Below are 23,830 nucleotides of genomic sequence, written 5' to 3' on the forward strand. Positions count from 1 at the left end.
ACACCTAATAAATGTACTTCATTCTTGACTTCTGAAGAATCTTCTGGATCAGAACACTAATCCCATTTGCCTGCATTAGGGCCGCATCCTTCTCTACCTGCCTATTTGAGTATTAGTCTTAACTGGACAACCGGGTGACCCGTTGGGCCACCCTTCGAGAGGAAGGTAGTGCAGTCTGATGTGATGTGCTTTGGACATGTTGTCATTTTGGAGACATGCATGCCTCTCCTCCTCTCATCTTTTTTGATCTGACTCTGATCCTGGAGTCGTGGGGCCCTGGCCTCATCCAATTCTTGTTCTCTCCCTCTCCTTGCCGCTTCCTGATGACGATCAGCGTCATCTCTTGACCATAATGTCCCCCTTCTCTTTCCATGTGCCATAATTAGGCTGTCCATAAATTTTTTTACACTGATGCTGGATAGAAGATACAAAGCAGTAACACCAAAGCCGAGGATGCTGATTTTTCTTGATGACGTAGTTGGCGCTTTCCTAACTGGATGCGAGAGCCCTGCCCTTTTGCTGCGGTTGGTGGCGCTGCTGTGAGCATCATGAGGTGCTGCTGAGGCTGGCCATGTGCATGTGTCATGGTGCCACGTCACAGTTTCCACTAAAGCTGGAATCGGCTTGGGTTGTGGAAAGGGGGCCTGTTGATTGACGAGTGAGCAATTTTATACAAATATATAACCCTGAACTTTGCATGCATTCTGTAAGTTAGCGCATTTTAAGTTGATTTAGTAAAAAAAAGTGCCACTGTAATGCACTGTTTGGGCTAATTGGAGGTCGCAAACAGACAAAGAGCATGAGAGTTTTAGTAGTACATAGATGTTTCTTAAAATTGTAGTTGTATCTGATTCCACCAGATCCCTGACAGTGCGTTCCAGATATCAATCACTCCGTAAAATGTTTACTCACAAGATCCTTTTTAAAATCTCTCATGTGTATGTGAGTGTGTTTGTTTATTTTTGTGTGTGTGCGTGTATATACACACACACACAAAGATTTTGATTATCATGATTGATTGTCATGAAAGACACCCACCATCCAGGCCATACCTTCTTCCTATGGCTACCCATCAGTGAAGAGGTACAGAAGCCTGGAGACTTGCATTCAATGTTTTAGGAACAGCTTCTTCCCCTCCAACATCAGATTTCTGAATAGTCCATGAATACTATTCTGCTCTCTTTTTGTATTATTTATTTATATTTTAAATATTTCTTATTTTGACTTATTGTACAGTGACTTTTTAATGTATTGCTGCCACAAAACATTTTATGACATTTAAACACGAGAAAGTCTGCAGATGCCGGAAATCCAAAGCAACACACACAAAATGCTGGAGGAACACAACAGGGTCAGGCAGCATCTATGGAAATGAATAAACAATCAATGTTTCGAGCCGAGAATCTTCTTCAGGACTCTAATGCATCTAATTCTGATTTAAAAGCTTCCCTATAACTTGAAGAGTGGTGCAGGTATTCTGTTATGTCCCTTTTAAGAGTTACCTGCAAAGACATCACCTGCAGCACATCAGCAGGGAACACTGCACTGAAAGCATAATTATCACTTTCAATATGACATTACACAGAGGGAAACAGGCAACATTACTTTGAAAACTATGCTTGTTTAAGAGAAAATTTTCAACGTAATTTAGACTGCTCACATTGTTTTTTTAAAAATATACCATAAGTAGCTGGGAGTAAGTTCCTGACCAAAGTTTATTAAAAAAAAACAAATTAAAGGACATATTTTTTCATTCAAGACCCACTTACATGTCTTTCTATATTACAAACCTTAACCAGAGGATCTCACAGATTTATTTCCATTCAAACCAATGCAGAAATATCAGACGCACTTCTATTCACCTGATTCTTCAGTGTCACAACTGGGTACCTTGATGAGGTTCCCTCTCCATTCACAAATCTATGCAGAGGCTGGTCAAAGCACAGCAGCCTACCTAACAACAAACTGCTGACAGTGAGTTCCTACTGGATGTTGTTATGCTTCATGCAGCCATTGAAAGTTTGCCAACAATTTAATGCAGAACTGGTCTAGTCATTAACTTTCATAGAACCAAACCTGTTCACATTGAACATCAATTATGTATCATGTAAAGATAATCTTTCAACAAGATACTTTTAAATACAAGGCATTATGCAACAATTCAATTTTAAAATTCACAATACTGGGTGGCTTAGCTTTAAAGAACAAAAACACCTTGCTCAAAATAGAAAGTGTAGGGCATGTAGAACAAAGGGCATTTTATAATCTTTCAATAGTTTGAAAGTCATGTACATAGTAATGCCTTTACAAACCTACTGAAATAACAGGACAACTAAATAGTGAGTGATTTAAATTACTTACCATTTCTGAATTTGAACCATTATGCAATTTCATAGCTTTCTCTTGTACATTTCCAATAGCTGCATCTGCACAGAGTGCCATTGATATGAGCGCTATTCCTGAAGGACACAGATTTTCAAAATGACCTTAAGTTAATAAATACAATGTGCATCTTTTAATTTATGTTATTAAAGGATATAAAAGGACTTTCCTGACAAATCTGTAACACAATTTGTAATCAAAGCAGAAAGCTTTAACATCTCGTATAATGGTGCACTTCAGTATCTCCAAAGCAAACTTTATAATATTTATACAACTTTAAATTTCTATATTAAATTTTTTATTTAACACTTGATCAGCTTAAATTGCCCACAAATAGTGAAACAAGATTAGCATCAGTGGCTGTGGGAATAAATGCACAATTAAGATTAAAAAATGATATGGGATTCATAGTCAGCAAAAAAAAATCAGGCATTTATCAGCAATAAACTACTAAATAAATCTGAGGTTATACATGAAATAAAAACAGAAAATTCAGTAGACAGAATTTCAGTAGGTCGGGCAGCATTTATGGAGTGAAATAAATAAACACGTTGTACCAAATCCCTTTATAAATCATAGTGGGGATGGAGAAGGATGCACTGAGGAAACAAAATCAATAGCTTTCTTGGGAGACAAAAGACTGAAAATTAGTTTGTGTTGAAATACTTAACAGTGAAGAATGAAGTGGACATCCTTCTTTCACACCTTTACGCTCATAAATCTCACGTGTACCTCCTCCTAATATCTGGTAAAACTATTATTTCAATGCTTTCCTGCCTTGATTTTATTCATTCTCCCCATGTGCAGCCTTATTTCACCTACAGCCATACTTCTAATGCCACTATCACTTTGATGCTTTCTACTTTCATGGTCCCAACTGGCTCAGCTTCATTCCATCTATCAAATCTCTCCACACCTCGACCTCACACCAGATTAATGTGACAATATTTCATATGGGACAGACCTCCAAACAGTCTCACACTACAAACCACTTCCATTTTCCCAGCAGAACTGGTTCTTACACGTTCTACTACACTCATAAGCCTTGTTTGTCTCTTTGTGAGACAAATGAACTGTCCTGGTTTTTGTCCTCCGTCTTTACTCCTCACCTACTTTCCCAATAGGATGATGGTTGTGTGGATTCTGATGCCTTTATTTAATCAATCTTTACTACTAATTTCTATTCTACTCTCTCTTTACTTTTGTAACTCCACCTCAGAAGATAGGTAGGTAACAAATATCCATGATAATTCCACTATATGTGGACTTAACCTCCCTCCATCCTGCTTTCTACAAGGAAAATTCTATTACCTGTTTCTCCAGTTTCATATCTGCTCTGTTGGTAGACTCACAACATTAGGGCTTCCAAAATATAAACACAAGAGATTCTGCAGATGCTGGAAATCAAGAGTAACACATAAAAATACTGTAGAAATTCAGCAGGCCAGTCAGTGTCTATGGAAAGGAATAAACAGTTGATGTTTTGGGCCAAGACCAGTCAACAGGACTGATGAAGGCACTCAGCCCAAAATGTTCAGAGCTTATTCCTTTCCATAGACTCTGCCTGACCTGTTGAATTCCTCCAGTGTTTTGTACGTCTTACTCTACTTACAAAATGTCTTTCTTCTCGCTTTTCGTGCTGACAAGACTCTCAAACACAAATGGTCCATTTCTTCCACTTGAGTTTTCAGTCACTGTTCTCCCACCTGAGTGAAAGGGAGACTAACTAAATGACAGGGCAGCACAGTGGTATAGTTAGTAGAGTCAGGTCCAGCAGCCTCACTGCACCAGTGACCCAGTACAATTCCAACTTTTGATGATGTCTGTATGATGCTGGCACATTAGCTCTATAACCAAGTAGGCTCCTCCAAGGTCATAAATTGAGTAGCTGATGCAAATTGCCCCTAGTGTGAAGGTCAGCATTAGAATCTGAGCAAAGTTGATGGGAGAATTGCTAACATGTAAAATTCATGGGATAACGGGATTGCTGCATGCGCCCAAAAAATGTGCATTTTTTTCAAAACAGAAGGTGGCTGTTAGGTTCATATGGTCCATGTCAACTAACAGAATCATTTCATCTTGTCCCATTAATTCCCAGTAGATCTCCCCAACTTATTAATTTCTCATATGCCCATCAACACCCCTTTAATTCTTCTGTCATTTACTCAAGATGGAGTTTACAGCAGCCAACTGATCTACCAGCATCTCCTTGGAATACAGAAGATAAGCATTGCATTTGGTGGAAACCCATGCTGAAGGTGCAAAATCCCAAAAAAATTGCACCAGCAATCAGGATCAAACCTGGGTCCCTGGAGCTGTGAGCCACCACGTTGCCTTTTGGTTCCCATTATCCTCACTTTCCGTCCCACATTCAAAGGACTTCCTCCGTAATTCACGCCACTTTCAATGAGCAGCTCACAACAGACACATCTTCTCATCTCAGAGCATTCCGAAAGGACTGTTCTCTCTCTGATTTACAGGTTTTCCTTTCCATCACTGCCAATATCCATTTTTCTTCTCAAGGCACTTCCACACTTAGCTCCAGGATAGTCAACACTTACCCTTCCCTTACCCTCATCCAGGAATCTGAAAGATCCTGCCAGGATGAAAACTGGGTGGCAGGCTTAAAGAACACCTTCATTCAGCCTCACTTGGCTGACCCTAAACTGACTGTTATGTCAGTTTAATCCCCTATTTATAATGTATACTGGCTCATTTCTTAGGTTTTCTAAATTGTTCTAACAAAGTCTACACAAAGTCAGAGAAAAGCAAATCACTTCACTCAAAGGGAAGTGAGAGTGTGGAATGATCTGCCAATACAAGTAGTGAATGCGACCTCGATTTCAATGGTTAAAGGAAGTTTGGATAGTAGAGGCGTGGAGGGGCAGAGTTCTGGCACAGGTCGATGGGAGTAAGCAATTTAAATGGTTGGCACAGACTGGATGGGCCGAAGGGCATGTTGCTGTGCTGTAGTTTTCTATGACTCTATGACTTCTACCTTGATGTGTTGCAGGTTTCCAGACTCGGTGCTGAATTCAACAATTTCAGATGACCCACCATTCCATCTATAAAGATTCACTGGCAGTGTTAATTAATTTCTTCTCTCTACAATGATGTTATGTGATCCACTATGCAGATCCAGCATTCTTTCTCACATTTCCAAATGCTTGTAAATGGTATGTTTTACACCTCATAGTTCCAGCAATGTTCTTTTCCTTTTGGCTCTATCTTTCTTTCAATAAACACACCTCCAGAAAGATAAATCAAGATTAACAAGTCCTCAGCCTTCCCTAACATGGAAATCTAAGTATTTCTGTCACCCTGGTTCGACTGGATTTTATCATGTCACAAATATTCCTATTGTTCTCTTTACCTCAGACAGTTCTCTGTAATTTGAAACATGATTACTTTCTCATTGTTAAGAGTTCTGATGAAAGGGCCTCAACATGAAGCATTAACTATTCTTTTCTTTTCCACAGATACAGACTGAACTGCTGAGTGTCCCAACCACTTACAAATTTATTCCAGATTTACAGATCGTGGGTTTTAGAACATGAAGAAAAGCAAAGAGGAGGAAAAAAGCTTCTTTCTAGAACTACAGTCTGATAAAAACAAAAGACATTTTGTTTATACCCACGTCAGTGAAAGAAGATGGCTAACAGAAAATACACTGCAGATGCTGGGGTCAAAGCAACACGCACAACACGCTGGAGGAACTCAGCAGGTTGGGCAGCATCAGTGGAAAGTATGTATTTTAATGAAGGAAGTAAAGCCATCTGAACATTTACACTATGATTAATTTCAAAGAATACAAACTGCAATTACAACTCTCACAACCAGGATCATGAGTTTCAAAGGTGAGAACAGAGAAGATTTGCATAGATATGCCAACTAGTGGGGTGGTGCCACAGCAACAACCTGGCAGTCAACATCAGTAAGACGAAAGAGCTGATTGCCCACTTCCGGAAGGGTAAGACAAAGAAGCCCATACCAATCCTCACAGAGGGATCAGAAGTGGAGAGAGTGAGCAGTTTCAAGTTCCTGGATGTCAAGATCTCTGAGGATCTAACCTGGTCCTAACATATTGATGCAGTTATAAAGAAGGCAAGACAGCGGCTATACTGAAGAGATTTGAAGAGGTTTGAAGAGATTTGGTACATCAACAAATACACTCAAAAACCTCTATGGATATACCATGGACTGTCTGGTATGGGGGGGGGGGGGGTGCTATAGTACAGGACTAAAAGAAGCTGCAGAGGGTTGTAAATTTAGTCAGCTCCATCTTGGGTTCTAGCCTACAAAGGACCCACAACATTAAAGGGAGTGGTGTTTCAGAAAGGTAGCGTCCATTATTAAGGAGCTCCAGCACCTAGGGCATGCTTTTTTCTTACCATCAGGTAAAAAAGCACACACAACTGATTCAGGAACAGCTTCTTCCCCTCTGCCATCCGATTCCTGAATGGTTACTGAACTCTTGGACACTACCTCACCTTTTTTTTAATATATACTATTTCTGCTTTCGCATGACTTTTAATCTCTTCACTATACGTATGCTGTATAATACTGTATAAAGTATATCGAATAAGATTTACTTATTTATTATTATTTTATTTTTTCTTCTATATTATGTATTGCATTGAACTTCAAGACTGACAGCAGAGTGAAAGAGTAAGTGGCTGATTCTAAAATGCAAGAGACATGGTGCTCTAGAGAAGGGGATAGGGCGAGGAGTACAAGGAAGCAGGAAACGAAGGACTACGTGGGAAGGCATTGGTTATAAGAATGCAGAACAGAATCTATGAGAATAGTGGGCAGCAAAGTCAAAGAGAGGAGGCCATAACATGACTGAGGTGGGGAATGAAACCACAAAGGATGACAAACAAGAGAAAATCTGCAGATGCTGAAAATCCAAGACACACACACACACAAACAAACAAAATGCTGGAGGAACTCAACAGGCCAGACAGCATCTATGAAAAAGAGTTAACAGTCAATGTTTCGGACTGAGACTCTTCATCAGAACTACCTTTTGTTTATTTGCTTTCTCTAAACAGTAAACAAATAAACAAAAGGTAGTTCTGATGAAGAGTCTCAACCTGAAACATCTACTATTTACTCCTTTCTATAGATGCTGTCTGGCCTGATGAGTTCCTCAGCACTTTGTGTGTGTTGCCACGAAGGATGAGGTGGCTCGCATTGGCAGAGGAGAAAGAAACAGGATAGTTTATAAACACATTTACCATTTGACTTGGGGAAATTATGAAAGGAGAAATAGAATTTTAAAAGAGGCAAAATGCATTGAACAAAATAAGCTGTTCAAAAGGAGAGGTGCCAGAGGAGTCAGGGATATAGATCCGTTTGCCTCAGAGTGGAAGTTACAGGTGTCCCCCGTTTTTCCAATGTTGTTTGCGCATGCGTGTACATGCCAATTTTTTTCTCCAAATTGACTTTGGCTCGCTGTCTTCCTGATTTTGATAAGTTTTCACTTGTACACCATACGGTACGTATACACCGTACATACAATATTTCTACTTTATATAGGGTGTATATATATCATATCATTCCTGCTTTTACTATATGTTAGTGTTATTTTAGGTTTTATGTGTTATTTGGTATGATTTGGTAGATTATTTTTTGGGTCTAGGAACGTTCAAAAATTTTTTTCCCCATATAAATTAATGGTAATTGCTTCTTCGCTTTACGACATTTTGGTTTACAAACAGTTTCACAGGAACACTCTACCTTCAGATTACGGGGGATAACCTGTATTCCAAAGCAAACATAATATGGAAGATACAGGGAGCTGTAAAAAATTATAAGTCATGAGCCAAGTATAAATCAGAAACATGATACGAATTATTCCAATGAAAGGTAGCTAAGTAATGACATTGTACACAAAAAACATTCTGGACAGAAATGACGAGTGGGGGAAATAAAACGTCTGTTGAACTTGTGGCACAGCTCACCCAAAGTGATGGTGAGCTGGATGGCCAATATACAAATTGGTCAACAAGATGTGTGCCAAAGGAGTATGTTATTAGGATTTGCTGTTAATTTAAAAAGGTAATGATTTGCCACAATAATCCTGTGTCAGATTTTGAGAGAAGACCTTACTTAGGCTCTTAACCACCTGGTGACTGCAATTCGCTGGCCCATTAGTTAAACCACTATTTATTGCTTGAACTGAATTTTGTCTAGGAGGCTAGTTTTACTTCGTATTTATTTCACTACTGCACTTAGAAGAAAGAATTTTGCTTCTCAAGGCAAAACTGTCCAGTACAAATCCGATTTAGTTGGGATTATACGCACGCCAAGACATCTTACTCCTGCAAGGAAACTGCTGGTCAATGAAAATCCAGGTGCTTCTGTGTTATTTTGTGTGCCCAGAGACACAAAAAATAGTTGCAAATCTATGTCAGGAAAGTAAATTTAGTTGCTGATGTGACTGTCAGTCACTTTATCAGCCCCAAGGCGATTGACCTCATGTGTTTGCTCTGTCTGAAAGTTAATACTCACTGTATCAAAACTGTTTGTATAAATAATATCCAAATTCCAAGGAGCTCGCAGCCAATATCAAATTGGCTTATTTATCTTCAATGAAAAATATATTTATATCTTTTACAAAAAATTTAATTATTCAGTGACCTAACTGAACACCAATTTTATTTTTATAATAATTGAAAACATGCACACATATCCCTGCTTTTAAGTTATATTACATCCCATGTCAAATATCATCACTAATCTAGAAATGCTCTCTCAGTGGTTTATAAATTTATGCAGCAAAGTGCAATTGTATTGGCAGATATGCAAGAATTAGACAGCAAAAGGAATTCAAGATGTTCCACAAATAGTACTAAGTTCAAAAGATGTGACTTTAATCATAAATGCATTGAATTAAATTTACATGCTTTTATACACAAGTTCTCAACTATTAAATATCAAATTCCATAACACAATTACAAGATGGAAAATATACTATATTCAGAAATGATAGAAAGGACAAGAAATAAGTACTTAATGACAGTACTTTTCAACAGTAGTGACATGCCTTACCTGCAAAATTGAAGTTAGGTGCCACTTTGCTATCAGCCAAAGTGAACCAAATTAGGCCAAGGCTCATACAAAGTGCAGCCGAAACATCTACAAAATTGTACCGTTTGCCTGTTAGAATGAAATTATATTAATAAATAGCTAAGAATGTAAGAATAGCTAAGAAGATGTGTTGTTCCATATTATACAACTACAAATCTTTCTAAACACAAAATTTACATCAGCTTTTAGGGATGAATAAAGGGAAAGTGGAGAGTTATGCAAGATTTTAGGAATTAGCAATAACTCAAAGAAAATTGTGTGACAGGATGATTAAAATCAATCTGAAAAATAATTGTGATTAACAATGCCTGTGAATAATAGCAAAAAAAATTTATCCATATCCTTGAAAGTTACTTCCTTATAAAACTTTGTAAAATGTTATCCAGCTTTCAAAAAGGAACAGTATAGATATAACACATGCAAAGTAGTGGAGGAACTCAGCAAGAAATGTATCATCTATGGTGGGAAACAGTTTTGGGCCAAGACTCTTCATCAGAACTGGAAAGGAAGAGGCAGAAGCCAGAGTACGATGATGGGGGGACTGCAAGAGGGAGGCATACAAGCAGGGGGAAGGTGGGCGAGTGGGTGAAGGTAGATGAAAGGGAATGATGTGAGAATCTGAGAGGTGATCGGTGGAAGAGGAAAAGGGCTGAAGAAGGAGGAACTCGATACAAGAGGCCAGTGAACCAAGGAATAAAAAGGATGGACACAGGAAACCAGAAGGTGATGATGGACAGATTTCCAGCATTTGAGGAAGCTTGTGTCTACAAAATATATATAGTACCTCATTGACAGATATAATTCTGAAAAATGGTGCATTTATCCATCCTTTGCACAACTGAGGTTTTATTGGTATCTGCCAGCACACAAGACGCTAAACAATACCACCAAAAAAAATTCTCAAATCATCTGTCTCAATGTTATTTGAAGACCTTGATGCAGAAGTCACACAATGACAACACCTCAACAATATTTTATGGTCCAGGAAGCATTTTGTGAAGGATGCTAGATCATTTCCAAGTTCACTTGCTCTTTTGAACAATCAACTATAGCAACTAGCTAGAACACTACTTCAACCCATTGTTTCTCTTTCCTTCTGCTAACAGGATCTCAACCAAAACATTAACTCAGTTTCTCTCTTCAGAAGCAGCTTGACCAGTTGAATATTTCAGTCACTGGGTTTTTGTAACAAAGTCCACTTAGTTCCAGCACAACATCTTCCCACAGGCCAATAAAATGCTCAGATAAGAACAAGACACCCCTAGGCTCATATTCCTCAACACACTTATCCTGCACTGGCCCATTCATCCAGCAACCCCACTCTCACTTAACCACAACGGATCCTGGCATTTAATACATCAAACATTAAAACAGCTAAGGTATGCCTAGGAGGTATTCAAGTCCATAGAATTTGGATTCCTGACAGTGCCCACACAGATAAATAAGGTGAAGTCTACATATGATATTCTTAACTGCATAGATCAGGGCATGAACTATAAAGGCTATAACATAATGTTACAACTTTACAAAACACTAGTTAGACTGCAGTTTGTGTACTATGTGCAGATCTGGTTGCCACACTATAAGAAGAATGCAGATGTGCTGGATCTAATGAAGAGAAGATTCATCAAGAGGTTGTCTGAATTTTAGTTATGGAGCAAGTTTAGACTGGATGGGTATGTTATTTTTGGAGGGAAGGAGGCTGTGACAAGGCATATAAAATTATAAGAGGAATAGTTTTATAGATTTTTCCTGTCAAAAAATGAGAGTGCAGGGTTTTAAGGTGAGTGGGAGGAGCTTTAAAAAGAACATGAAGGGATTTTTTTTTAAAAACATACTGAAAATGTTTGATATTTGGAACTCACTCCTAGAGATTGTTGTTGAGTCAAGTGCAATCATTACATTTAGGACATATTTAAACAGGAAAGGCATAGAAAGATATAGACCTAACGTGGGCAAATGGGATTCATGTTAATGAGCAAAAGGTTTGGCATGGGTGTAACCCGTGTTCTGGGATTTCTAGGATATCCTTTTGGTTATACTTTTATCACCATGGTTGCTACTTCTGCAGCCTCACAATCATGTGTTCAAGCTTGATATTTTTAAGTTTCCTGACTCTTGCAGCACTTCATCAGAGAATACTTCTTTAGAGAATACTTTCTCTTTAGAATCTATTTCATGAGTCAGCTTTTTGTTTATTCTGTAATCTTTTTAATCAATTAGTCCACTTAGTTATTCTTGACCGTCCACTGAGGAATATTTCTACATTTTAAGATATGAAAGGGCACCAATAAATTCAAAATGTTAAATGTTCAAGGATATTGATGAGCTGTTAAGGATGTACAATTTGAGAAAGACTCAAATAAGACCGAAAAGGTGATAGTTTTGAAGAGCAGTGGTTTTTAAAGGGAATTTATGAGGGAAATGTCTGAACACTGAATCAAGATATGGTCATATTACATTGATCCACAGTCGTTTTGAAGACTTTCTATGCTTACAAGATGCTTGTAGCAATAATATCAGCAAAGCTGCACCAATTCTTTCAGCCACAGCTTGAAAATGATTAGAGTCAGATTGCAAAAGCACCATGCACCACTCATCTATTTAACTAGCAAACTTCAGAGCAAACATAAAAATGAGGTTTCACGATATATTTTGTGTTTTACAACTTACAGTGAGAGGTTGGAAAAGCCAAGAAGAGTGTTCGTGCAGCGGTTAGCTTAAATTGGCAACTAACTGCAGAAATCTGAGAAATACTTGCGTTAATCAACATTTTAATTCAAAGGCTTGCTTGGAATCATTAAATTCTTAAGTCACATTTAAAAAAATTAAGTGTGTAAAAGGAGCAAATTGAAAGCACATTCACGAGAAATTATTCCAATCAGAAACTCAGAAGACAACTTTTCAACTTGATATTGTGATGATAAACTTGTCAAACATATTAGAACAACATTCTGTAATATCATCCACTTAATGCTGTCTATTTACTAACGGAGGTTGAGAAAGAACTGCATACAAAGTTTTATTTTGTAAAATAAAAATTTTCGATGACATTGCACTTTAGAAACTGAATTATTCTATAATTTCCAACTCCTGTGTACCTTGTATGAAGACTCCTCCTATCATTACAGGAATCAACTTGCAGCACTTAAAAATTACTTGAGTTGGATAATTCAGATAACCAAGCGAGGTATTTGATAATCCCATAGTTGCCACTGTTAGAAATGCTATCAGCATATATGTTTTCCAGGGGATTCTGTAAAATAAGGCATAAAGAAGGCTTATAAGTCAAATTAAGTTAACTTTGGTGCTTAATATGCTTTGTTTATAAACCATGGTATGTAGTCTTTGTTTACAATGTTTATATACTGCAGTAAAGAAAAAGCATGTTTCATCAGTGACTGAGTTCATTTAGATTTTTGTCAAAAATGTTTCAACAAATTATTCAAATTTGTAAATACATAAAACACATACCCTGAAGTATTATCTTCTGTTGCACTATATTTAAAGTTCATTTTCAATGGACCAAATTTTTTTGTTTCTTGTCACAATCCCTTTCTACATTAACTTCAATACCAATGTACCCATTTTAGTATACTATGTCCTTACTATTCTCTGACTTGCTATCTGTGGAGCTGCATATTAGTGCACCCAACCCTAGGTATCATTTCAAATTTGTCCTGAAGGCAGCAAAAGAGTAGTAACACGTATCTGACTTTCAAAGAATTTGTTATATCTTTGGAGGAATCACAGCCAGTGGTCTTAGGGTTATCTGTAGTTTTTTGTTATTCACTGAAAATCTGTGCCCTTATCCCATGCGAGAAATGAGGACCAAATGTGAACTATTTTTAAATAGTGACAGAATAGGAAATACTAATACTCAAAGAGGATGATGCATCCTTAGGATAAGCATACAGCAATTAGGAAGGCGAATGGTATATTGTGCAGTCTTGTCTTCTTACCTAATGACTGATAAGTCTGCTATGAAGATTCATTAAACTTCTTCCTGGGATTGTAGGCTTGCCACCTGGTGCAAGATTGAGTCAACTAAGTACGAGTGCTAGAGTTTACTGACAATATCTTTGAAACTAACAAAACTCTTACAGGGTTTAAGACAGAGGCTGCATCTGTCCAGTGAGGAGCCTAAAATCAGCGATTGCAGTCAGAATAAAGGATGCTTATTTAGGACTGACAGGAATAAGAATATTCTCACTCAGAATGGTAATACTTGAAATCTTCCAAACCAGATACTGTGGTGGTTCGCCATCAAGTTCATTCAAAGGCAGATTCAAAGACTCCCAGATGTTAGGGATTCAAAGGAAATTGGGACAGTGCAGGAAAATATATCTGAGGCAGAAAATCAGACATGATCTTAATGTCAGAGAAGGTTCAAAGTCCCAGATGACCAATTCATACTCACAATTCTTGTTACATTTATATTTTGCATTCGATTTAAGCACACTTTTTACTTGCTTCCACCTGCATTCCGAGTCCCAAAAGAGAGGTACTTTCTCAGTCATGGGTGAGCAGGTGGTGCTTGAAAGGACTGGCAGGTGGGTTGAGGTGCTGTACGTTCCTTCTGCTGTTTCTGCACACCCATGCTGGACAGGGCTGAAATATTCAAAGCTTTCTCCCAACATTTTAGGAATTTCACTTAGGTCAAGGAATTTCATTTAGGTTTGTTGAATATCTATTCTAGTTATTTGACAAAAAAAGCTATATCACTGATATTCACAAAGCTAAACCAATTTCATGATGTTTTAAAAGAAACTAAGTGCATGCCTAATGCTAAAATTAGAAGATTAATCATAAATATTTGTAGATTAAGTTTAAACTAAAATACAGTGGATTCTGGTTAATTGCGCCAGCTGCTTATGTGGTACAACTCTTAAAGAACAAAAACTATTCGAGAAATAGCTAGGATTCCCTTTGTTTATTTAGGACACTATGCTGTTTAATTGGGACAGGAGACTGTTACCAAACAGTTTCTAACCATGTGCACTTGTGTGGCCGTTGAGATACTACACATTACTCAATGCAGTTTTAAAATAGCTGAGTTGTGAGTACTTATGTTTAAAAAGCAGTGATTGTTTGTCACTGATGGTTGGCATGAAATAAGCAGGAAGATAATTTATAGCTGTTTTGCTCACTGCAGTTTCAAGTATCCAGGGTTGGAGATGCCAGAAATGGCTGGGAGTGAAAACAAAATGATTTCACTACTCCAAGTTAGGACCTACAAAGGCTTTGAAAGTATTGATGATCATCTTGAATGTTAAAATGAAAATGAAGATTTGGAGGATGCATTGTATGAAGGAAGTCCATTATCCACACTGGGTGTCTGCTTGGATTTTGTTCACTTACAGTCAAAAGTACACACAGCACGAAGTCAATAACTATTGGGAACTGATACAGTTTTATAGTGCTGTAGCAGTATTTCTAGTGTCCTAATTTGTTCTGTATTTTATTTAACCATATAATTTGTTACTCAGTTTGTAATTTTTTTAAAATTACCTTTTTAACTATTTCCATGAAACTTTGGCTAATTGGGACAGCTGCTTAATTGGGCCAAAATGTACTGGTCCTGATCTATCCCAATGAACCGGAATCCACTGTACTACCATTTTTTCCTGGCTTTTCCAACCTCTCCCATAACTAAGAGCCTTTAACTAAAACAACATCCTGCTGAACCACTTCTGTATTCTCTGCAGTGCAACCTTTCATGTCATATGCAAACTTATGAATCATGCCTCCTGCATACACATCCAAGCCTTTGATAAGTATTCAGCGACACTTTATTGTAAACAAGTTAATCAATGCAATTATCTAATTAACTGATCATGTGAGAGTAATTCAGTACATAAAGGCATGCTCAGATCAAACATCAGAACAGGGAAAAAATGTGGTCTGACTTTGACCGTAGAATGATTGTTAGTTGAAGACGGGATAGTGTGAGTATTTCAGAAACTGATGACCTCTTGGAATTTTCAGAGAAAACAGTCTCTAGATTTCACAGAGAATGGTGTGAAAAACAGCAGTTCTTAATGACAGAAGTCAGAGGAGAAAAGTCACACTGGTTCAAGCAGACAGGAAGGTGTCAGTAACTCAAGTAATAACACATCATAACAGTTGTGTGCAGAGAGCATCTCTGAATGCATAACACATCAAATCTACAGCTGCAGAATACCACAAACAATGCACTCATAACCACTTTATCAGGTTTAGGAGGAAATACATTGAGTGGCCTCTGAGTGTATATTACAAACAACAATGATCACAGCATCAACCCCTGTAGTACACCATTGGTAGCAGATCTCAAAATCAGAAAAGCATTGTTTCATCACTATCTTCTGTGCCCTATCACCAGGACATTTTTTTAATCCAATTAGCCACATTGCCATGATCATGGTCTGGAGCTTCTACTAGTCATGCCAGTGTCTAAATCCTTCAATGTTGACCAATCAGTGTAAAAGCTTAAAAACTAGTCCACATCAAGTTGCTACAATCTATTGTGCCACATCACAAGTCTGCTTCTCCTTGCTCTAATAGGGAGGGTGTCAAAAAGTGCATTCACAAGGATAGGCTTTCCTGCTTTACCTTTCATCCCATTTCAATCAAGTGGGTATTGTCCATACTGTAGGCTTCCCCAAAGTACAGACATTTAGAGAACACACATCTTCTTACAGAGACCTCCCAGCAAGCTCCTACAATTGTCCTTGGTTGCAGTTCTAAAAAGCCTCTGTGGTTCTTCTGCACAAAGAATACACCTCTTAAGAAAATAGATGTCAAAAGCAACATATTTATTTGACTACAAATGCAGACACAAGGAACTGCAGATGCTGGGATCTGGAGCAACAAACAAAGTTTTGGAAGAACTCGGCATCATTTGGGGGTTGGGTTGGGATGGTAATGGGGAAGGAATTGCAGACATCTTGAGACAAAACCCTGCATCAGAAAATTGTCAATTCAAATCTTAATGAACACTGCTAGTTTTGGTTAAAACTTTGGCAATTTTAAGAGTACCAAGGCCATAAACCCTATCTGAAACAGTTTTGGACAAAAATTTGACCTTTAAGCAAGGAGTAAGTATCTTGTATGGCAAGTAACATGCCAGCCACTCCTCCTAAATTTTTTGATATATTATTTTTCAGGAAAGCTACAAAGATAAAAAAATAACCTTTATTCCATAATTATAACTAGTTGGCAGAATGACAATAGTTTCTGCATCCCCTATAAATGTTTCTGCAGTAGACAAGAGCCATTTTGTTCAAAAACAAAATAAAGCACCCTGTCAAAAAAAAATCAACATTTCCTGTACTATGGAAAATCTAGAATTAACTATGCTAAGATCTCATGAGAGGACAAATTCTTTCTCATCTCAGTCTTATCTAGTCATGTCCCCAAAAATCTTATATGTTTCAGTAATCCTAATGCTCTTATTCTTCTGGAGCTCAACTTCTTCAAACTTTCAATCCCAAAACAATTGCTCCAGAGCCAGGATCATTTCAGTGAAAGCTTTCTGAACTACCTCCGCATCCAGTACATTACACAGTCCTTCACAACTTCTGCCATCTTCAATGGAATCCTATAGCCAAACATCTTCACCTCACCTGACTCCACATTCCATAGGGATCGTTCTCTCCATGATTCCCTTGTCCATTCATCCTTTCCCACTAATCTCCCTCCTGACACTTATTCCCTGTAAGTGGAAGAAGTGCTACAACTGCCCATTCATCTCCTTCTTGACCTCCATTCAGGGCTCCAGCCCTTCCAGGTGAGGCAACAGTTCATTTGTATCCGGTGCTCCTGATGTGGCCTCCTCTACACTAGTGAGACATAGAAATATAGAAATAGAAAAATAGAAAATCTACAGCACAATACAGGCCCTTCAGTTCACAATGCTGTGCCAAAGATGTACTTTAAAAATTACCTAGGGTTACCCACAGCCCTCATTTTTTCTAAGCTCCATGCACCTATTCAGGAGTCTCTTAAAAGATTCTATCATAACTGCCTCCACTACCATCGCTGGCAGCTCATTCCACGCACTCACCATTCTCTGTGTAAAAAAAACTTTTTAAGAGCTGAGAGGTAACGCTATAGCTACATAGGACCCTGGTCAGACCCCACTAGGAGTACTGCACTCAGTTCTGATTACCTCATTACAGGAAGGATGTGGAAATCATAGAACGGATGTAGAGAATTTACCAGGATGTTGCCTGGATTGGGGAGCATGCTTTATGAGAATAGGTTGAGTGAACTTTGTATTTTCTCCTTGGAGCAATGGAGGATGAGAGGTGACATCTCCTCTGTTCCTACTTCTAAGCACCTTAAAACTGTGCTTTCTGCATTTCATGTACAAAGATCCCCAAACCTTTGTGCTGCCGCTTCTTGCGATCTTTACTGGACAAAATACTGAGCGTACCCAAACCACAAGCCAAGGATGAACCAAGAGATTCATAGTCTGTTGAGGGTGTTCTGATTTGTAGATCTGTAGCATTAAAGAGCGGGTGATCCAGAATTATACAAGATGTTCAGGTATGACCTATAGGAGGCTATTTTAAGAGTGAAGAAACAATTCTGATTGAAGTTAGGGATAGAATCAGATGCACATCAGCTCTGGAAGAGTAAGCAGGCCATTACTTCCTATAAGGCGAAACCTGACATCATGACTGGTTGTGATGCTTCACTCCCAAATGAGCTCAATGTCTTTTATGCACACCATGAAAGGGAGAATAAAACTACATCTGTGTGATCCCTGCAGCATCTGGTGACCCTGTGATCACTGTCTCGGAGGCAGAACCCTTGCAATGCATCAGGTTCGATGCTGTACCTGATAGGGCACTGAAAACCTGTGCCAACCAACCAGTGGGAGTGTTCATGCACATCCTCAATTTCTCACTGTTGCTGTTGGCAGTTCCCACCTGCTTCAAATGGGTGACAATCACACCACCGAGAAGAGCAGGGTGAGCTGCCTTAATGACTATTGCCCATTGGCACTCACATTTACTGTGATGAAGTGCTTTGAGAGGTTGGTCACGGCCAGAATCTACACCTGCCTAAAACCAATCTGGACTTGTCCCAATTTGCCTATCATCACAATAGGTCTACAGCAGATGCAATCTCACTGGCTCTCCACTCGGCCTTGGATTAACAGGACAATAGCAATACCTGTCAGGCTGCAGTTTATAGAACGCTGAGCTACAATCAACACTATCACTCTCAGTTCTAATCAACAAACTCCAAAACCTGGGCCTCTGTACCTCACTCTGCAACTGGATCATTGACTTCCTTACCGGGAGACCATAGTCAGTGTGGATTGGATATCTCCTCCTCACTGGTGCTCCTCAAGGATACGTGCTTAGTCCACTGCTCTACCCTCTCTGCATTCACAAATGTATTGCAAGGCACAGCTCAGACATCATCCATAAGTTTGCCTATGACACAGCTATTGTTGGCAGAATTTCAGATGGTGACGAGGAGGCTTACAGGAGTGAGATAGGTCAGCTGGTTCAGTGGTGTTGCAATAATAACCTTGCACTTAACATCAGTAAGAGCAAGGAACTGACCGTGGACTTCAGGAAGGGGAAGTCAAGGGAACGCACACGAGTCCTCATTGAGGTATCAGCAGTGGAAAGGGTGAGTAGTTTGAAGTTCCCGGGTGTCAACATCTCTGAAGATCTATCCTGGGCTGAGCCTACTGATGCAATTACAAAGTCAACCAGACAGTGACTATATTTCATCAGGAGTATGGGGAGACTTAGTGTATCACTGAGGACTCCCACGGATTTCTACAGAAGTAGCTTGGAGAGCATTCTAATAGGTTGCATCACCATCTGGCATGGAGTGGCCACCATGCAGGATCAGAAAAAGCTGCAGAAACTTGTACACTCAGTCAGCTCCATCATGGGCACCAGCCTCCCCAGCATTGAGGGCACCTTCACAGGTAATGCCTCAAAAAGGTGTCATCCATCATCAAGTACCCCCATCGGTCTGGACATGCCACCTTTTCATTGCTAGCATTAGGTAGCAGGCACAAGAGCTTGAAGACTCCTGTACCTACAGGAGCTGTTTTGGAAACAGCTTCTTCCCGTCCACCACCAGATCTCTGAATGGACAATGAACCCATGAACACTACCTCACGTCACCTTTGATCTCTTTTTGAACTACTTATTTAATTTTTATTTACATTTAGTTTATATTATGTATTATAGTGTACTGCTGCCACAACAAATTTCCTGACTTAAGCAAGTGATATTAAACCCGATTCTCTACTTCTGAATTTTATTATTCTTTCTTCCAAAGTGAACAATACATTTTTGCCATGTACCTATGTTACTTGCTAACTTTTTGTCCACGTCCCTTAACCTACCAATGTCTCTCTCTGTAAACTGGTTTTATCCTCTTGACAGACTGCCTTGTTATTATTATAAATTTGGCTACAGTACTTTCATTTAATTTCAATAAATCATTAAACATATTGCAAACAACCATAATACCAGCACTAACCCCTGTGCCCTGCTAGTTACAGTTTGACAACTTGAAAATGACTTAATTATTCCTTCTTGTGGCTTTCAACTGGTTAGCCAATCCCATTCCATTTTTTAAACTCACATTAAGTCACCTCAAAAAGTAAATCACATTTACATTACTGCATTTAAAAATAAAGCACATCATAAGATATAGAATTAGGCTATTTGGCCTATTGAATCTGCCCTGCCATTTCATCGTGGCTGATCTATTTCCCTCTCAGCCCCAGTCTCCTGCCTTCTCCCGATATTCAGTAAGAATCTATCAAACTCTGCCTTAAATATACCAAATGACTTGGCTGCTAAATTCCAAAGGCTAATTCCACCACTCACTGGCTAAAGAAATTCCTCCTCAGTTCCATTCTAAATGGGCATTCCTCTATCTGAGGGGGTGTCCTCTGGTGTTAAGCTCCAACAGCTTAAGAAATATCCTCTCCACATCTACTCCATTGAGGCCTTTCAACATTTGATAGGTTTCACTGAGATCCCTCCCTCATTTTTTTGAACTTCAGTGAGTACAGGTCCAGAGACAACAAGTGCTCCTCATAAGATAAGCCTTTCAAACTTGGAATCATTTTCACGAACCTTCTTTGAACCCTCTCCAATATCAGCACATCATTTCTTAGATTGCGAGCCCAAAACTACCCACAATACTCCAAGTGAGGCCTCACCAGCCTCAACATTACATCCTTCCTTTTATATTCTAGTCCTCTCAAAATGAATGTGAAAACCACATTTGCCTTCCTCACCACCAACTTAAGCTGCAAATTAACCTTTAGGGAATCCTGCACAAGGACACCCAAATCTCTTTGTATGTCAGATTTTTGATTTTCTCTCCATTTGGAGAATAGACTACACTGTTATTTCTTCCACCAAAGTGCATGACGATACACTTCCCAATGCTGTATTCTATCAGCTACTTCTTTGCCCATTCTCCTAATCTGTTTAAGTCCTGTAGCTTCTTACTTACACAAAACCACCTGCCCCTCTATCTTCACATTGTCTGCAAATTTATCATATTTACAAAGGAAGCACAGTGGTGCAGCTGTCTCACAACACCAGAGGCCCAGGTTTAATCCTTTCTTCAGGTGAAGTTTCTGAAGTTTGCATGTTCTCCTTGTGACTGTGTGGGTCTCCGCCATGTACTCCAGTTTTTTTTCATATTCCAAAGGCTTGTGGGTCAGTGGGTTAATTGGCTGCTTTAAACTGTCCCAGGTGTTTTCTAAAAAGGAAGAATCTGGGGAGTTGAAGAAATGTGGAGAGAATTTTGAAGACTGGTTGCGTGATGGTCAGTGTGATCTCAGTGAGCCAAGGGTCCACTTCTGCACTGTATCTCTCTGCTATTCACTTGTGCCAAGCATGACTCAAAATGCTGATACATGCAATTACAGCCAAAGGATATTTACACAACCGTGGGAAAGAGAAGGGAGTGGACACCTCTGATTGTACAGGTGTGCTTCTGCCCCTTGGTATGAAGCTTGGAACTCAGGACATCGGGATCCTCAAATCCTGACTGAACATGAACTGATCTGAAGCCAGCAGGCTATTGTAGCCCAGGAATTCTGACACTCACATGGTCACCTCCAGATCCCAATCAACAAATAAGGTGGGTTTTAGAGGGTGTTCTTCCAGAGAGGAGCAACTGAAATGGGTTTTGCTACCAAGAAAGATCAAGTCCAGCATATCAGCTACTCTCCCTGGGGGGTAAGTGAATCCCTCATCTTCAGGCTTACTCCAACAAATAAACAAACACACTACAAGCTTAAACGTCTATTATGGAAGCCCTACATCTTAAAGAGAAAACTGTTGTTCAAAGAAATTTCAACATCCAGGGTCAGAGAAGATGCAATCCTCTGCAAGAAATATGGTTTTATATTGCTATATTTCTACACCATTCTTGGTTGGTGCGACTGTAACGAAACCCAATTTCCCTCGGGATCAATAAAGTATGTCTGTCTGTATAAACATGATCAGAAGAAGGTCATAAAAGCCAAATAGAATAGGATCCTCCTTCTGCTACAATGAAGGGTGAAGGGAGCATGCTTCATAAGAAAGGTGGAATATTTAGACAAGAGAAAGTATACTTAAGTATTAGGAAGCAAAGATCGACAGGGCTCTTGAGAGTTAAAAGGTAACCAGAAAGCAGCTTAAGAATGAATACAGGACAGCAAGAAGGGGACATGAGAAGGCCTTGGTGAATAGGATTAGGGTGTTCTACACGTACGTGAAGAATAGGTGAATGACCAGAGTAAGGGTAGAACTGATTAGGGATAATAAAGGAAACTTGCTTGAAGTCAGAGGTGGTAGGAATACTTTGCTTTAGTATTCACCAATGAGAATGATCTTGAGGAATGTGAGGTCAGTGTAGAACAGGCTGATATATTGTAACACATCCACACTAAAAAAGAGGAAGCACTGGAAATTTGGAAAAAAAATCCCATTAAAATGGATAAGCCCCAGGGTTGGACAGGATATACCCCAGGTTACTACAGGAAGCAAGCAAGAGTTTGCTGTGCTGTTGGTGATCACCTTCACATCCTTGGTGGCCACAGGAGTAGTACCAGAAGACTGGAAGAATGCAAATGTTACTCTTTTGATCCAGGGATAATCCTGGAATTATACGCCAGTGAGTCTTACATTAGTGGTGGCTAAACTATTGGGAGATGATTTTTAGAGACTGGATTTATGAACATTTGGAAAAGCATAGTCTTATTAGGGATAGTCTGCGTGGCTTTGTAAAAGGCATATCATGCCTTATGACCCAATTGACTTTTCTGAGGAAGTAACAAAATAAATTAAAGCAGAGCGGAGGATGTGGTGTATAAGGACTTTAGTAAGGTGTTCCACAAGGTTGCCCACGGTAGGCTCATTCAGTAAGTCAGGAGGCATGGGATCTAGGGAAACTTGGCTGCATGGATTTGGAATTGGCTTCCCCACAGAAGGCAGAAGGTGGTAGCAGATGGAGCACATTCTGCCTGGAGGTCGGTGCCTAATGGTGTTCCACAGGGATCTGTTCTGGACTCCTGTTCTTCGTGATTTTTATAAATTACTTGGATGGGGAAGTGGAAGGGTGGGCTAGTAAGCTTGCAGATGACAGCAGGTTAGTGGTGTTGTGGACTCCGTAAAAGGTTCTCATAGGTCATTACAAGACATTGACAGTTTGCAGAGGTGGGCTGAGAAGTGGCATTTGGAATTCAATCCAGAAGTGTGAAATGATTCACTTTGCAAAGTCAAACTTCATGGCAAAGTACAAAATTAATGGCAGGATTCTTAGCAGTTTAAAGGAACAAAGGGGATTGTGATTTCTGAAAGTTGCCACACAAGCTGTTAAGGTGGTTAAGAAGGGTGTGGTGGCTTTTGTTAGTTGAGGAACTTAGTTGAAGAGCTGAGAAGTGATGTTGCAGCTCTATAAAATTCTGGTTATTTCAGAGTATCCTGTTCAGTTCTGGTTGCCTCATCACAGAAAGGAAGTGGAAACCTTTACAGTGTGCAGAGGAGATTTACCAAGATGCTGCCTGGACTGGATAAGATGTTTTATGAAGAAAGGTTGAGCAAGTTCGACCATTTCTCTTTGGAGTGAAAGAGGATGAGAGGAGACTCGATAGACATGTAAAGATGATAAGAGGCATAGATCAAGAAGACAGCTAGTTCATTTTCCCCAGGGTGGGTAATGTAAGAGGACAGGTGACTGGAGAAAAGTACAGGGGTGGATGTCAGAGTCACTATTTTTAAAAACAGAAATAGTGGTAAGTGCATCAAACATATTGCATGGATAGCAGAAGAGGCAGATAGATTCAGGACATTTAAGAAACTCTTAGATTAGCAAAAGA

General features: G+C 39.2%; 1 protein-coding gene across 1 annotated transcript in view; it reads right to left on the reverse strand.

The window, feature by feature from the left end:
• slc35b3 (solute carrier family 35 member B3) overlaps window positions 1–23,830 on the reverse strand; it is a 58,045-nt gene that overhangs the window by 23,357 nt on the left and 10,858 nt on the right. The window contains exons 3-5 of the mRNA XM_059972432.1: window positions 12,579–12,733; window positions 9,439–9,546; window positions 2,362–2,459 (exon numbers count right to left, since the gene is read on the reverse strand). Of these exons, the coding sequence (XP_059828415.1) occupies window positions 2,362–2,459; window positions 9,439–9,546; window positions 12,579–12,733 (361 nt within the window). The remainder of the gene's footprint in view (window positions 1–2,361; window positions 2,460–9,438; window positions 9,547–12,578; window positions 12,734–23,830) is intronic.

Source organism: Hypanus sabinus, chromosome 1 (genome assembly GCF_030144855.1).
Source record: "Hypanus sabinus isolate sHypSab1 chromosome 1, sHypSab1.hap1, whole genome shotgun sequence".
NCBI classification, from domain to species: Eukaryota; Metazoa; Chordata; class Chondrichthyes; order Myliobatiformes; family Dasyatidae; genus Hypanus; species Hypanus sabinus.